Source organism: Equus caballus, chromosome 14 (assembly GCF_041296265.1).
Source record: "Equus caballus isolate H_3958 breed thoroughbred chromosome 14, TB-T2T, whole genome shotgun sequence".
NCBI lineage: Eukaryota > Metazoa > Chordata > Mammalia > Perissodactyla > Equidae > Equus > Equus caballus.
In genome coordinates, this window is record NC_091697.1 from 89,311,648 (window position 1) to 89,330,090 (window position 18,443).

At 36.3% G+C, this 18,443-nt stretch overlaps 1 protein-coding gene across 29 annotated transcripts in view; it reads left to right on the forward strand.

Moving 5' to 3' along the window:
- The window catches only part of MCTP1 (multiple C2 and transmembrane domain containing 1), a 499,995-nt gene that overhangs the window by 217,655 nt on the left and 263,897 nt on the right, over window positions 1-18,443 (forward strand). For all 29 annotated transcript variants that reach the window (XM_023617967.2, XM_023617972.2, XM_023617969.2 and 26 more), the window contains exon 2: window positions 5,224-5,338. In XM_023617967.2, the coding sequence (XP_023473735.1) occupies window positions 5,224-5,338 (115 nt within the window). The remainder of the gene's footprint in view (window positions 1-5,223; window positions 5,339-18,443) is intronic.

Here is an 18,443-nt window from a genome sequence, read left to right on the forward strand (position 1 = left end):
CCTTGTCAAGGATTAGTTGACCACAATGGGTGAATTTATTTCTGGGCTCTTTATTCTGTTCTCTTGGTCTATTAATCTGTTTTTATGCCAGTTCCATACTGTTTTGACCACTATAGCTTTGTAGTATAGTTTGAAATCAGGAAGTATGATGTCTCCAGCTTTGTTTTTCTTTCTCAAAATTGCTTTGGGTATTTGAGGTCTTTTTGGTTCCACATGATTGATCTACCAATCCCACTTCTGGGTATTTATTCAAAGAAATTTATATCAAGATCTCAAAGATATACCTGCACTCCCATGTTCATTGCAGCATTATTCACAATAGCCAAGATATGGAAGCAACCTAAATGTCCATTGATGGATGAATGGATAAAGAAAATTTGCTATATACATACAATGGAATATTATTCAGCCTAAAAAAAAAAAAAAAAAAAGAGGAAAATCTGCCATTTGCAACAACATGGATGACCTGGAGGATATAATGTTGAGTGAAATAAGCCAGACACAGAAAGAGAAATACTGTATGATATCACTTATATGTGGGATCTAAAGTAGTCAAACTCATAAAAGCAAAGAGTAGAATGGTGGTTGCCAGTGGCTGGGGAAAGAGGAAAATGGGGAGGTGTTAGTCAAAGGGTCAAAAGTTTCAGTTATGAAGGATAGATAAGTCCTGGAGCTCTACCATACAGCATAGTGCCTCTAGCTAACAATACTGTATTGTATACTTACATTTTCTAAAAATGTAGATCTTACAAGTGTTCTTAAGACACACAAAAAATGATAATAACAGTAAACAGGACAAGAGGAAACTTTGGGAGGTGGCGGATGTTTGTGGCCTTGATGGTGGTGATGGTTTCCTGGGTATATACTTATCTCCAAACTCATTGAATTGTATATATTAAATATGTACAACTTTTTGTATGTCAATCATATCTCAATAAAGTTGTTAAAAAATAGCAACAAACCATAATTGGCCTACCAATTTTCTTCTTGGAACCATTTCAGTGAGCTTGAGGAGAAATGTCTCTCTAGAACTACTTAAGTCCTTGACTTTCTTCTTTTATAGAGTTGAAGATATCCTTGGAGCTTGACACTGTGGTGGCCTGGAACTTGCTCCTCCTCTCTTTTCTGTTCTCTATTACTGGCATTACCATCCTTCCAGGAGCTCAACTCAGATTTCTGTGTGACTCATCCATCCATTTCCTGTATCTCCCACATCTTGTCAGTTGACAAATACAGTTGCTTGATCTCCTCAATGTCTCTCACATTGATCTTTTATTTCCATTACCACTGACTAGATCAGGCCCTTGTGACTTAAACTGGACTGTTATGAAACCCTTTTAAATAATTTCTATACCCACAGGATTTCTCTACTCTCTTCCATCCTACAGAGAGAAAAGGCCAGGTTTTGTTCATCCCTGAAATCTAATCACATAGCCCAGAGCAGGAAGCATGAAAGATAGGCAATATATGTTTGTTAAATGAGACCTGGTTTTATTGCTTCTCTCTTCAAAAGCCTGTGAGGGTTTCCTGTTGCCCACAGGTTGAAACTCTCCTTGGCCTTTCATCACTGTACGTCAGTCTTGCTTTCCACTTTATTTCTCACACAATCCAGTGATGTACCCTCTGGTTGACTACTCACCATTGGGATCATTTTGATTTTCCAATCCTCCCATCTTCCAAATCTTCACTTGTCAAATTCCTACCCATATTCAGACCCTCCTCCATTGTTATCTCTATGAAGCCATCTCGAGTTTTTCTACCATAATAATTGATCGTTCTTTTCTGCCCTCCCAAAGACTTACTGATTACATTATAACACAATTTGTCTTTAATTATAGCTCTTGAGTGACAGGGTTTCATTTTAACTGCCAATTTTGATCAGTTCGTAATGATGACCTACAGCACTGTATTGAGAAGGATTCTAAGGATAAAATTAGGTTCCTCAAGAGAGAATATGCCAGAATAGAATACATGCTATACTTGGGCCAGGCGAAGGGAGAGAACAAACCGTGCATGGATTAGTCAACTTTGTTATAGATCCCCACGTTATGTGCCTACTCAGCTAGATCATGTGCACTTAAAGACATCTTTCTATCCTCGTAGTCTCTATCACAATCTGTGTTGAATTCGATCCTTAAACATTCTATTCCCTGATTTTAAAAGTTTACAATCTAAAATGGCAGATATGACATTTGAGATAGAATGTGATAATGGACAAGAAAGATATAAAGTGCTAATGAAATGGTCTTTGAAGACTGGGTAGGAAGACGTGGAGAACAAGAAGGGGAAGACAGTATATATTGAAAGGAAATGAAGTCAGTATCTTGGAGAGACGTCTGCACTCCTGCATTCATTACAGCATTATTCACAGTAGCCAAGATATGGAAAAAACCTAAATGTCTGTCATCAGGTGAATAGATAAAGAAAATGTGATGCACACACACACACACACATACACACAACGGAATATTATTCAGGCTTTGAAAAGCCAATAAATGTAAGTCCAGTAAATTTATTTCTTAACTAGATATTAAATTCTAAAACAGCAAAAGTGAAAAATCTGGAATAGTTTAAATTACGCTTGAAAATTTCTTAACTTGCTCATGTAGTGTAATATGCATTTAAAAATATAAAACCAGGTACCCTGTAAATTGTTTACTCTAAACTTCAAGAAGCACTCAATAGAGCAATGAAAGCTACAAAAGCAATCCAGATATCTGAGCATTCAGACTTTTGTGTCTTTAAGTTGCCTATCACATGAGAGGAGGGTGTGGGGTGGGTGGAAACGTCCTCCTTTCCTGCAGATTTTATTCAATCTTTTAGAAAGTAGTAAATCTATCCATATTTAATATTTACTAATGAATTTATTTATTTGGAAACAACGAATATAAAAGAACCTAATGAAAGGCTTGGAGCATACTTGGAGCTTAACAAATGTTTGCTGGATTTGAATTTGAATCTTGCTTATGAATTAGACCCACATACAACTGTTCTTTGAAAAGTTGTTTAGAAGACCTTGGTCGGCTTCCTCTCTTTCCAAGTTGACATCTTCTGTGTGGCCCAGTAAACGATTGTCACTCTCTTGCCATTTGTACTAGTTTCATGACACCTTACCATAATTCTGGAAATGTATATTGAAGCAAAATAATAATTTTTGCCCATCAAACTTGAAAATTAGTAACATTCTATGCTGATAGGAACTCCTGTATACTCTAAATAGGAATATGAACTATTTAAAACTTTTTGGAAAAATTCATTCTATAGGAGAAATAAAAGCACAAATCCTTGTAGTGGCAAATATTGAAGCCAACACATCTGTTGATCAATATGGAAATAATTGAAGAAATTATGGTATTCTCACACTGTGGAAAATGATATGCCTCAAAAAAAAAAACAAAGCCAATAAACTAGAGCCGGCCCTGATGGCCTAGTGGTTAAATTTAGGTGATTCGTTGGCCCCAGGTTCGCGTCCCGAGCGTGGAATCACACCACCCGTCTGTCAGTTGCTATGTTGTGGCAGCAGCTCACATAGAAGGACTTACAACTAGGAAATACAACCATGTACTGGGGCTTTGGGGAGGGAAAAAAAAAGCTAGATAGATCTATATGTATTGATTAGAAAAATGCCCATGATATTTTTCTTAAGTTAGATAAATTGTGAGATAATAGGCAGAATATAATACTATCTTTGTTAAAAACAAAAACTGAAAACTCAACCACAGAAAAACAAACTTAGTGTGTATGTGTATTTGTTTGTCTAAGACCCTCAAAAGCATGGAAGGATATATCCTAAATTGTTAGAATTGGTACGCCCCAGGAGGTGGGGCGATTGGGTATTTGAAGGAAGAGCAAGACAATCATTTTATCTTTTACTCCTCCGTCATTCGAAGGCCTGATCCAAATTAGAGGTAATAGGAATTAAAAGAAAAAGACATCTGGGAGATGTATTATGGCAATGGAGTGGATGGCATTTGGCAATTCTTTGGATGTTGGGGAGAGGGAAATGAAGAAATCAAGATGGCTGGTCAGCGTCTAGCCTGAGTGGTTGGGAGAACAGTGCTGTCATTCACAGAAACAGGGCTATCAAGAGAAGAAGTGATTCCTTTTATTGTTACCACAGGAGAGATGATGAGTTTGGGTTATCAGTCAAAGTTATACTGCTTCTTATTTTAAACAATAATTGCTCCTATGGAAAAGTTTCTTATCTTGGTCTTGAGACCTCAAAAACAAATGCTGCTTTGTAGTTGCATTTTGTGTAAACTACAGAACTAAAAGAGCTAGACGGGTGTTTTAATATTTTACCATTATCTGTGCATATTGTTTCAAAACAAAAGAACATTTCTTTTTGAATTGGAAACAAAAAGAATTTAAAATCATCTCAAACATGTGAAAAAAAGTAAATTTACCTGCTGTTTAAAGTGGCAGAAAGTATAAAATATGACCTGTACAACTTTTACTATATATTTCTTTTGTGTTGTTTTAATATAGTTACTATTCCTCTTGCAAGTTCATTTGTAACTCAATGCCTGGTAAGTTAACAGAGTATACTGTTGCTAAAGATATTCTATAAGGCTTGCAAAGATTTTTAGTTGTAGACATACCTTGTGCACTTTTATTCCATAGAAAACAGCATTAGAAATTTAGCCCCATTGAGAATTTATTTCTTGCAAGTACTGTCAAAATGCTGGGTGAATTTATTCCTGTATAATTATATCATATTTCATGTTGGGGCTGAAATAAAAGTGTGTAATCCATCAGTGTGAACTCTTTTGCATAGACAAATGAGTCAACAAAGTCACCACAATAAATCATTCTAATTTTCACTTTCAGTTATGTGAGAATCAAACGCTCTGGCATACCTTTCTTCTCCATTCATCCTTGATTGTATTTTTACCTCAGACACTCTTCCTATGTTAGTCTTTCTTAGTTGAATTATGTGGGGCTTTCCATGGGAAATGTTTTTCACATTACATTTGTTATCCCTAATATGAGTTAAAACAGAAATTCCTATAACAGCCATGTATTTATTTTGAGTCTAAAGAACTTCATGAATCTCAAAACCTTCAGAGTACTGGGTGATTATGATATTGTGTGAATTCACAAGATGATTTATTTTATTGACTAATTCTTATAGTTTGAGTTAAGCTACGTATGGTCCCCCCCCTTGGAGGAAATAGAACAGGGACAATAAATTTAATATTTTGTGTATTTCTTGTTTTCCAGAAAATAAATACTGCTGGAACCAGTAATGCAGATGTTCCTTTGCCTGATCCCGGAATGTACCAATTGGATATTACATTAAGAAGGGGTCAAAGTTTAGCTGCCCGAGATCGAGGAGGTAAGAACATAAGAACGATATCACCTGAAAGCTTATTCTATTTGTTTGTGACAAACTTTATTTCCCTTATGATTGCTTAAATAAAAAAACTCAACTATAATTTTTAGGAGGTTGGATTCAATGATGTGGTTCAAAACGTTACCTGACTCCTCTGACCACAGAAGAAGAGGTCTTCATGCAAGTTCAAAAACACAACCCAGAAAGCAAGGCTCCCACCCAACTGCTGACAAATTAGACCCTGCATTATGTACAATCAGTGACACAATAGGCTAAATGGATGAGGCACATATTTGAAGCCACATCAGAAGTCACCTTTGGGCAGATCTGAAGTTCCTTTTGTTTTTTTTTTTTTTTTTTTTAAAGATTTTTTATTTTTTCCTTTTTCTCCCCAAAGCCCCCCCGGTACATAGTTGTGTATTCTTCGTTGTAGGTTCTTCTAGTTGTGGCATGTGGGATGCTGCCTCAGCGTGGTCTGATGAGCAGTGCCATGTCCGCGCCCAGGATTCGAACTAACGAAACACTGGGCCGCCTGCAGCGGAGCGCGCGAACTTAACCACTCGGCCACGGGGCCAGCCCCCTGAAGTTCCTTTTGCTGCCTGGATTTCCTCAGTTGAATCTGCTGAAATTGCAGAATCCAGGACTATCATTTCACCAAAATTTTGGAGATTCTCAACAAGTGATTTTCTAGGGTTTGCTTGGATCTGGCAATAGCCACATGGTGGATTAAATAGGTCTTTGTAGGTCATGCCAAAGGACAAGACAAGGCAAATACTCATTAATGCCTAGATTCCAAATCCCAAAGCAATCTCCTGATGAACTAGCCTGGTCTGCATTAGAGATTCCATGAACCAAGGTTAGAAGCGGGGCCAGAGATAGACCCAAAATAGACCGTATAGCGTCCTTTGCATATTTTGAAATATCCGCTGTTCAAAATATGAAGACCTAAGGGCTCAGAGGGCCCACAATACCAAAGGAAGCTAAATTTGGGTGTTACTCCTCCCACTAGAAGGGAGGATAGCCCCTCAGCTTACAGTAACTTGTTGTCAGACAACCTGGAGAGTGCTCCTGGCATCAAGTGATCTTGTTTTTCTCCTTCCACAAGAGTTGACATCCATATTTAGGGAGTGAAAGGAACCAAATTAGGGCTGTAGTTTGTAAATTCTTTCTCCTATTTCTACGTGAATAAAATAGAGAACATAATTTAATATAATGGTGGATTTTTTAAGACTAGAAACTATACAAATAGTAGATTCAACTTTTAAGTAAAAACCTATATAAATATTGGAACATTCTTAATGAATGAAGTGACCAAAAATGTTAGAATTTAAACACAGAGGAAATTTTCAAAAGTAGTAAGCTGGTTTAGTAGCTGAGGACAAATGTTTGTTGAATTAAACTACTTGTCACAAAACAAGGTATAAATAGATTAGAGAAAGAAAGTAATGCTAATAACATAGTATTATTTTGCTATAATTATATAACATTTTTTAGTTGTCAAAGAGCTTTTAGTTACATCATTTGACCCAAAACAGAATTGAACCAGGCATCAGGAGATCAAAATTTTATCCTAGATATCTACCCCAACAATATTAAATACATATGCACACATTTATTGCAACATTGTTTGTAATTATAAAACACTGGGAACAACGTAAATGTCCATTAATAGGAGAGTGGTTAAATAAACATGTGATGAAATACTATACAGCTGTAAAAAAAAAAATAAGGAAAATCTCTAGGATTTGATATGGAAAGAGTTATGAGATATATTAAGTGAAAAACCAAAGTGAAATAGTATAGACAGTGTGGATTGTTTCACATAAGAAAGAAATTATGCATTATCTGCTCATTTGTTCAAAAAGAAATATAAAAAAAAAAATCCAGAAACTAATGAGCTTGGTAACATGTAGAATGTGGGTAAGAACAGGTGTCAAGAATGGGTGATGTGAATGAGGTGGAAGGGGTGAGGAGGAAGTGACATTTCTCTGAGTAAATCTTTTTATATGTTCTAAATCTTTAACTGTAGCAATATTTCAGCACCCCCTGAATGAATGAATTAATTAATGAATGAGTGAATGAATAAATAAATAAACAAATAACCAGGGTGTGGGAGGAACCCAAAATAGAATATAGCTCTCACCACACCTAAACAGGATGAGGAATAAAACAACTAATCTAAATGATTATGTAAAATAATACTTGGATTATACACTACAAAACTCAAGAGAAAAGAACTATACATAAATAATGTCCTCTGGACCATGGGTATCAATTCTGAAGCTATTTAATGTGTATAGTAAAAATGAACAAATAAGTACATATATCATAGATAATGAGAACCAGGTTTCTCACTGTTAGAGAAAGAAACAAATATAGAACAGGGGAAAGCTGGAATGAACCTTGAGACGTCTGAGAGATAGTAGCATGAACTAATGGTTTTTAATATAGATACAGATAGATAGAAATAAAAGTGGATAGAGGTGTATGTGTGTGTGCATGTGTGTGTGTGTGTGTGTGTGTTTCCTAGATCTCTCTGCTAAGAGGGCCTAGAAACAATGACAAAAGGTGAAATGACAAAGTAGCAACTAATATACCTTGGGCCCAGACCTTGGTGTCTAAATACAATTTCCCCAATAAAATTAAGCAGAGCTCCTGGAGAAATGGTTGATTTCAGATCTGGGGCAAGAAAAGTACAAGATGAGCCTGGAACATTTTGCAGTGCCAGAAAGTAAGGAAGTATTCAAAAATTGTTGGCAGAAAGTCAAAACAATGTAGGAGCCAACATAAAGGAGCTCCTAATGATCAAAGCTGGGACAATTTCAGCAACAAAATAAATAATAGCAATAGCGGATTATAACCCATAGAACAAAGTAAATATGTATGAGTTCATGCTGATAAATAAATGATTCAATAAACAAATAGGTGGAGGAGAGAGTACAGCTTTTCCATATGGTAAAATTCCAATGAACAAACATAGAAGGGAAAATAGAAATAGAAAAATCACTTTTTAACCAACACCACAGTAACAATTGTTGCAGGCAAAAGTCATCAATTGATGCTAAAATTATATGTGTGAAATTATGATGAGAAACAGGATATTTGCATCATTTCCAGGTATCTCCCCACAAGATACATATGAATTATAAAGGGAAATATAGTAACTTTACAGTGGAGAAGCTTGGAAGACACCACCTTAATCAAGAGATGAAAGTTAGCGGCAGCAGTAATGAGACAGACAGACATCATGGGCCTCCTGATATGATGCCTTGAGAAAGGCATATCATTTCTATGACATTCTTGTCAAAAAAGCATAAAGTCAACGTAATCAGGAGAAGACATCAGGCAAACTCTAGCAACACATGGTACCAGTTATCTGAGCCAAGTAGTAGCCACCCTTTGGACAGAATGTGCACAGTCTCATTCCAGCATCCCCTGTGTCACCACAATTTTGAGTCTGGATGACACTGTGCATGCACCACTGTCTCTCTTAGAATAGCAAATTATTATCTGCAGAAGTCTCTGCCAAAAACAGAAAATTGTTTTTTGCTCAGGAAGATTAGCCCTGAGCTAACATCCACTGCCAATCTTTCTCTTTTCGCACGTGAGCGACTGCCACAGCATGGCCCACTGACAGACAAGTGGTGTAGGTCAGCTTCTGGGAACCGAACCCTGGCCACTGAAGTGGAGTGCACTGAACTTAACCACTTGGCCACTGGGGCGGGCCCTTGAAAATTTTTTTAAAGTATATTACTTTGTAGAAGTGAAAAATATCCTGAAGTGTTTAAAAGGCAAACTCCAGTCCAGCTTCACTATTTTACTTACTTGCCAGGCATTCGCGAAGTTTTATTGGGTGGATATGAAAAGAGATATTCAAACAGAGGACACGATCTGTGTTAAGTTTGGGATTGATTCAAATTTGTGTTAGACTCTCCTATGAGTAACTGATGTGTTAAGGATGTGACTGGATAGACAGTGTTGAGGGCCGCTTTAGATTTGAGATTTTATATACATGTAATTTATATGCTTATAGGATAATTAGGTGGAAATGGATAGTTTGAAGTGAGAAAACAAGCTGGGCAGCATTGCAGTCATGTGGGAGGATAGTTTTGAGTGCCGGCACTGGGATTATGGGTGAGGAAATGGAGGAAGGAAAGGAAAATATGAGAGAAGGTTCAGGGGAATGTCCAGTGGCACCTGGGATCTATTGGAGGAGAGGGTTCAAAAAAATTATCGAGTTTTAAGGCTGATAGGGCCTTGGAGCCATGTGGATTTTGGAAAAAGTTGAATGTAAGCAAAAATATTTGTATAACTATTAGAATTAGCAGAATTTGTACTCTTTTATCATTTATTACATTGATGCTTTCGCCTACTGCCCAACAAAACCAAAATGCCTGTGACCACTATGTCCCATATCACACTCGCACAGAAAAGTGGAAGGGAAAAACTCATTTCCACCATCACCACCATCGCTAGAATGTTGTTTGAATGTTGCATTTCCAGAATCTTCCTTCATACATAATGAGCGCCGAGGTGTGCTCAGCAGTCAAAACTGGCCATCATTTTTCCATTTTTATAACCTGTTTTGCAGAACGACAACCAGATGGCTTCTTGGAATGCTACTGCCTGTTCCTAAGTTTTATTACCTCTGCTTTAAGCAGCCTGATGGACCAGAAAGCACATGATCTTGGGGAGTCTGACACACATAATTTCAAAGCCAAACTCTACACTTTATTAGTGGTGTGACTTTGAGTGAGATGCACAGCCTCTCTGCTGCAATTGTAGGGTTCAAGATTTAGCCAACAAAAATACAGGATGCTTAGTTAAATTTGAATTTCAGATAAACAACATATTATCTTTTAGTATAAATATGTCTTATGAATCTAATCCACAGTGTAATGAATATAGGTAGTAATACCGTACTATGATTATGTAATGTGATAAATATGGCTACAATGGCAATCATATTACAATACAGGCATACCTCGTTTTGTTGCACTTCATTTTATTGTGCTTCACAGATACCGTGTTTTTTACAAGATCCTCCACCAGCAAAAAGATTATCATTCACTGAAGGCTCAGATGATGGCTAGCAATTTTTAGTAATATTTTTTAATTAAGGTACATATACTGTTTTTTAGACATAGTGCTATTATTACACAATTAATAGGCTACAGTATAGTATAAACATAACTTTTATGTGCACTGGGAAACCAAAAGATCCATGTGACTCGTTTTATTGCGATATTTGCTTTATTGTGGTGGTCTGGAACCACACCTGCAATAACTGGGAGGTATGCCTGAATATAAATAGATCAAAGTAACACACTGTACACCTTAAATTTACACAATGTTACGTGTCAAATTTATTCAATAAAAAATAAATAAATATTAAAAATAGATAAATAAGTATGTCAGTGTAATGTTTGGAGCATACTTATGCTAAAAAATTATTTATGGTTTATTTGATATTCTGATTTAACTGAGTTTCTTATTTTATCTGGCAGCCCTATGAATATTTCCATGTCTAGTTATTATTAGAAAAACATCATTTACATTTTAATTGGGTTGGGCTTTTCAGGACTATATTATCATCTATCATATTTTGAATGTAATGTCTTGACATGATTATTTGTATTGTTAGAAAATAGAGCAATCTGTGTAGGTATATCTGGTAATGGCAATTCCCTACAATTTTATTTCTTGAAATTTATATCATGGAGGATGTATTAATTTCCTAGGGCTGCCTTACCAAATTATCGCAAACTTTGTGCCTTAAAATAACAGAAATTTATCTCACAGTTGTGGAGTCAGGAGTCAAAAAATCAAGGTGCAGTAAGACAACACTTCCTCCAAAGGCTCTTGGGAAGAATTCTCCCTTGCCTCTTCCAACTTCTGGTGGCTCCAGGCATTCCTTGGCTTGTGGCAGCATCATTGCAATCTCTGCTTCCATCTTCACATGGCATTCCCCTCTGTCTCCATATCTCAAATCTCCCTCCTCTTTCTCTCATAAGGACAGCAGTCATTGGATTTAGGGCCTACCCTAAATCCAGGATGATCTCTTCTCAATATTCTTAACTTACTACATCTACAGAAATTCTATTTCTAAATAAGGTCACATTCACAGGTACCAGGGGTTAGAACTTGGGCATATCTTTGCTGGAACCCAAGTCAACCCACTACAGAGGACAATTGCTTCTCTTCAAATACTAGAAACACATTTAAATAATCAAAACAGTGATCCGCGTGAACTTGTTTATTGTGATTCTGTTTATAACAGTGGTAGAAATCCCTGTGTAGAGTTAGAGACTCTCCATTACTCTGCTCTGAAACTCCTCAGGTCCCCTCTACAGGTCTGAGGCGTCAGTGCTAAAGCAAAGTTTCCAAGTGTCTAAGAAGACTGTTTTCAGGTTGGAGTAAGAAACTTGGGGGATGGAAACCTCAGAAGGTTATTCCATGCTAAGCTTTACTTTTCTCACAGTTTGGTGAAACCTCACTAATTGAGAATTTATACCAGTTATAAGACAGTCAGATCTGAGAAAATGAATTGGAAAGCATATTTTTCAAAAATGAATTCAATTTGATAAAACTGAAGCATATTCTGTATTCTAAGTATAAATAAAGGATTTTTCAAGTTGGAGGGCCTGCTGGCAATTTTGTCATTAAAATATAATTTATGAAAACTCTTAAAGAGAGAGGTGTTCTCTGGGTGGGTAGGGCATAGTAATATTCCTAGTGTATAATATGCATCAAGCATGATGTTTGGCATTTACATATATTTTCTCTAATCTTAACCAGATGGGCCTTAAGAGCAGCTGCCACCCCAACACATTCACTCACTGTTTGGTGTTTGAGTCCTCTTTGGTTTTGATCCTTGAGAATTTCGTTTGTGGTAGGATGGCCCTGGGGACAGTTCTGGTTTTTACTGTTGATTTGGCGTAATTGTTAATAGTGTTCTATTTCACTCTCCGAAGGGTTCTAGTTTCAGAGATGTAGTACATACTGATGCTTCCTAGAAAAAAATCTGAATCCCATTAAAGTTCATCAGAATTAAATATTGTGAATGGTCTTTTTGGCCCAGAAGGAGAATGCAACTTGTATCATCAGAGAAAGGTCTGTCTCTGAGCACGTTTGAGATACTTCTCTCGGCAGCCCCTTCTTTAGATTTACACAGCCTTTAAGGAGCTATTTTGACCAAGAAAAGGTCTGTCACATTGCATTTTTGTGCTAAGGTCATGAATTGAATGTGTTGCTGGTCATTTGTTTTTTGCGTTTCTTACAGATGGTGGAATCAAGTATAGGCTCATTTTACCCAATTCAGACACAACCATTTACATACAGGTTAATGTTATCCCTTTAACCAGTTTCCTACTATTGGGAAAATTTTAAAAAAAATGAATTCATAGTGATTAAGTTTTAATGATAGCTATTTCACATAGTCTATGATATTAAGCTTCTAATAGTATATATGCATATATACTACATATAAACACACACGTATATATAAGTATATGTTATATTACATAAATAAGCTTCTGCAGAATATATGTATTCTGTTCTTTTTTCCTGTTTTATTTTCGTAGATGCAAAAAAAATCACTCGTTGACACACAAAGATTCCCTTGTTGCCAGTTAATATAACTAGAGCCATACATTTACTAAACCCTAAGAGTAAACTTCTGCCTGGGGATTTTATAAATGACTTCGAGACTGCACCATTGTCCTAGAAAGCCTTTGACTCTGGTCTTAACACTTCATTTATTCTAAGCCAGAAGCAAAGGCTGCAGTGGCTTTTCTCCAGGCTGTCTGCAGCACTACCCACGTGGAGGTATTCCTTTCTTCAAGATCCCCAAGGTCTGCCAAGAGGTGACGTCCCTTAACAAATGTAAATCTGGAACTCCTTAAGCCATAGAGCAAGTACTACACCAATTTCCTGAAGAGACTCAGTGATGTTTCCACATATAAAATGCAATCATATCACACTGAACTAAATGGTGTACTTTTCAATGTGCTATTTCTTTCATTCTTATGGTTCCACATTTGCTTTGCTTAATTATATTTAGATAGGAAGAGGGACCAATTTCTATTGCAAGTAACCGCATTGCCATGAAAAGTAAAAGCACCCAGGAAGGGCTCTGTGTACAATGTCTGACTCTGTTCTCAGGAGTTTACAGACAAGGCTGATCAATATACATCAGAATTCCTTCAGAATCTACATAGACTTTGCTAATGGTATTTTCTTGGAAATATTATTTGATTATTTATAGATGAATCTGATTAAATTTGAATAAGTATAATTTAAGTCATCATCTGTTAACAAAGGATGGTTTTAAGCTTATCTCATTTTAAAAGTGCAGCTGAGTTCCATGTATTAGACATTATCCTTAAATTCACCTGAGGTTAATTAGCTTGTGTTCATGGTTTTCCTTATTTAGAATTCTTAAAGGATATGTTCCTTCTTGTTATAAGTATAAAAGAAATTTTGTATGTTCCTGGATTTTGTTGTATTGTGCCCATAGGGAGAAATATTCTCAGGCATTTCGTTATGTGTTCCCTGAAATTGGATCATATGAAGTGTAAAAAATTATCCTTTCTATAAATTTTAAAAGGTCAATTGACACAGTAAACCAGTTAAGAATGGGTTCACATTTTTGGTACCACTGTTTGATATAACCAAATCTACAGAAGGTCATAGGCCTATTGATTAACATTATTTTAAGAGAGGGCATTCATTCTAATTAGCACTAATTTAATCTTCTAAATTTGAGGTTAGAGAGAGACAGAGAAAGGCTAAAGGAGCTTTATCATGTGTTCATCATAAACTAAATCATTAAAAATAATACCAGCAATACTCTAAAGCAAATAACTATAATTAACTATCTCTTCACTTTCACAAGATCCTGTTTCTTTTTCTGTTGATCTTGGGTTAGCAGTCTACTCTCACAATGTCATCTGTCTTTGGATGAAAATAGTTCTGGAAATCCCAACTTTTAAGTCCCCTGGCACAGTTGATCTGGTATTGACTCATGGTGGCAATCTCAGCTTACATTTGGAAACCTGCACCTGTGGGTTTATTCTTAGCAGCCTCAGTAGTCCACCAAGATCTGATACTGACTTTCTTTGTAATTTTTCCAGAAGACACAATCTCTGGCCTGTAGCTAATAGTAGGAACCTTTAGGCAAGCATGGGGGCTGGGGAGAACAGAGGCTACCCGTTAATGAAAGACTGACTGCTTCTGGTTAATTTATCATGGAAACAAATCGTATCAGTATAGAAGAGAGTAGAATCTCCACTGGCAGTGAGTATATAAGCAATTGGCCATAACTGTAAGTTAGGTGATGATTACCCTGAGGGAAAAAATGTATTATGGACAGCCAAGACACTAGCAAATCTCCAAAGCCTTGCAATCAGTATTGTAGAGCGTGCACCAAAATCATCTCCAATTGATAAAGTATTTGAAAACTACAAATAAAATCCTCCTGGAAGTAAATATATTGACAGCCATTGGGTCATCCCTTCTGCGTGAGTATGCACCTGTTTCCACTCACCCTGATAGGACATGTTAATAGCATATCAAAAATACCTTACCTGTAGAACTTTGACCTTGCGTAAGTTGAGCTTTTCTTTTTGTTTTGAAAAATTTTCCCTGTCCCCAAAATTAGTATTCCATGCCTTTTATGATCGTTAGGTTCAACTAAACATCAGACTCACAAGACTATTAAGGCCACATTTGACACCTCTTTAGGAGGATACAGGACAGGAACCACAGCTCAACATCCCTTGCAACATTAGCTATCCCTCGCTGCAGTCCATGCAGCAGCCCCGCAGCCATCTAATAGCTATCTTCCTTGGCTCTCCAGATAACACAGTGCAGATCACATTGAGAGGTGTGGGAGTTACTTCTCTCAGGAACCATTATCTCTTGTAACTACTTCTTGGGTATAGTTTCCAAGGACATGCCCAGTTACAAGAATCATTACACTCGGAAGCCCAAAGATATGGCTTCCTATCAGGTGTTTCTACTTCTCCCAGTCCAGATGAAATTTACCAACCAGGGGTAAATGTTGCTTAGCAACACAGTTGACATACTATCTATTTGGGTTACCAGGGAATTAAAGAGTTGGTCAAACGTCATATCTTATGAAGAAGGGCGAAAAAGTTTCCCCACACTGGGGCAAGCATTAAGAAAATTAAGAAAATACAGAGCATTCCTCCTGTGCCAAACTGTAGGGGGCAGTCCCTCCTTGCTCTTGAGTGGCACAGGGTTTCAAGGTAGGGTGATTTCAAGCCTTCGGTGCCACCTAGCAGCTGTTGAGGAAGCAACGAATTTGGTTTGAATATAAAAACACCCTGAGTTTTATTAGTCCAAATTTAGGGCCTACCTTGGAAAACAGCAAAATCAAAGAGGATTTTCAGACAAGCACACAAGTGCTCAAGGATGAGAAGTAGCTACATCCTTGCCTGTGTTATTAGCTAATAACACTTTATAGCAACCATAACAAAGGTAAAACAACAAACAGTGATTTTAGGTTGTCCAGACATGACAAACCCTTATTATTCTTTCTGTTCGTTTATTTTTTTAAATAATTGACCATGGTCATAAAATACTCAAAATCAGTGTAAAAGCAGACCCTTTGACAGTATGTGTTTGGTTTGAGTAAGGCAAAACCTTCCATCTACGCAGAAAGCAAGTCAGTCTCCTCTACGTTGTGTTGAGAACAGACTCTAGACTCAGTGATCATTTTTCTTCCTGAACTACCAGTCCACTATTAACATCAGCTTCTTTAAAAAATAATTTTATATAAAAAGTTTCAACCTAAACTTATTGAAATCTAATTTATATACAGTAAAATCTACAGTTTGATGAGTTCGACAGGCATATAGTCATAACTACACCAAAATCAAAATATAGAACATTTTCATCACCTCAGAAAGTTCCCGCGTGATCCTTTGTGGTTAATTCTCTCACTACACTCCTAGCCCCTGGCAACAACTGATCTGATATCTGTAAAAAATAATTTCAAATTACATCAATATCTATGTATTTTAAATGTACATATATGTATATGAAATAATGATAGATAAATTTTAGAGATTGAATAGAATTAATTTTATAAAGCGTAAGACTGTTTTTATTGCATTGATTTTATCCTTGTAACTTGAATGCTATTTATATTGCAAATATATTTACCTGTTGACAAAATACATAAATAAAAACTATCAGTGAACTCTAATGTAAACTATGGACTTGGAGGATAAGATGTGTCAACGTAGGCTCATAGGTACAAATATACCACCATGGCGGGGGTGTTGATAGTGGGGGAGACTATGCATGTCTGGGGAAGTCAGTATATGGAACTCTCTGTACTTTCCACTCAGTTTTGCTGTGAACCTAAAACTGCCCTAAAAAATAAAGTCTATTAAAAAAAAAAACCTGCTATGTGGTGGTCAAATACCTTTGCTCTGTTGCCATTTTAATTTAGTTTAAGTATAAAAGATAATACAACTACAGTTGATATTAAAAACTTAGTAGAACCCTAAAATTTTACTCTAGAAATGCAAATGAAATAGCATGAAGCAGTCTGAAGTTTAAAACAAGCATGTTTTAAACAATAAAGATACTACTTATTCTAATTCAACTTATTCACATACATATTTATATCCATGCAGTCTTAAATTTTAGTGTAATTAGTGATCACATACCTGTTCTATAAGACAAGAATACAAAATTTTCAGTTAATTAGGCCTCCTATCATAAAGTTAACTTGATTTTCCTGAACTAAATGCTATAAATCTCATTCTGATACAGGCCATCTCTTAGATACAGGCAATCATTTAGTTGTCTTTTGAGCCAAATTTAACATTACAATTCACATTTTCAAGTATTTTCTGTGATCAGGAATATTAAGAGTACTTACGTCAACTTAAAGAATTTTTTATAATTACTTCATATTTATTTATCAAGTAATACTAACAATCTTTAACTCTTGGTTTAAAGTCTTAAGACAAAAAGGTTTCTTGAGGGCAGGTTATTAGCATATCTTCTGTTCTTCACTTTATCTTAGTAACCAAGACACCTATTAACTAAGACTCTACCATTCCCTTTGAGCCCTTTCTTACCTGCAATTATGTAGGCAGGGGACGTTTTCCAGACTCCTTATTCTAAATTTTATGCATCTATTAATCTCAAGACCAGTCAAATTAGGAGCTCTGTTAAATTTGAGAAACAATGCAATCTTGTTGATTTCCCTCTGGAAGCAGGCAAAGGTACCTTGTCAAAAAGAAAAATTCTGTCTTAACACTGTTTAGGGATAACTCTTTTTCCCCAGGGAAGAAAGTTATCGTGCTTGTTTAGATAGTTAAGTTAAAGTTAATTGTTCTGCCTTTTTAAAATTAGAACTATTTCTTCAGTTCACTCTTTGCAAGGAAAGTGTCCTTTTCTTTTTCAAGTTTTTGTGACATTAGCAATCAGATTCTTTCTTCTCCTTTTGTTTTTAGAGTAGATGTACTCAGCTAGATGTTCTTATAATGTGCGCAGTCACCCTTAAATTTTAGAGACGCTCTTAAAAAGTCCACAGGTGTAGACATAGGGCAGCGATTCTTAAAGTTTGGTCCCCAGACCTGCAACTTTGGAACTTGCAAGTGCTTGGGCTCTGCCTCAGACCTACTGAATCACAAACTGGGTGTGAAGCCCACCAATCTGTGTGTTAAGAAAATTTCTGGGTGATTCTGATGCATGCTAAATTTTGAGAACCACTGATGTAAATGTCCTAAGAATCTGACTGGCCACATACACACGCACACACACACAAAAATATAAAAAATCACTTACAGTCACAGACAATCAGAAAATCACCCAATTACTACATATAATTTTAACTAATAGGTAAAATGAAACTATGCTCATAAACCATATGTAAAAACACCTCTGAGGACAAACCACAGTGCAGCCAAAAAACTTCAGTGAATGAGTATTTGCTTACCCCAGGCTTTATGTCCGGGAGTTTAGATCACTTCAGTGACACAGCAGACAGCCACATAGAACCCCTTGAATACAAAACAGAGAGCACAGAATTCCTCAGATCTAAAACGTGCTCTAGAAACCTGCG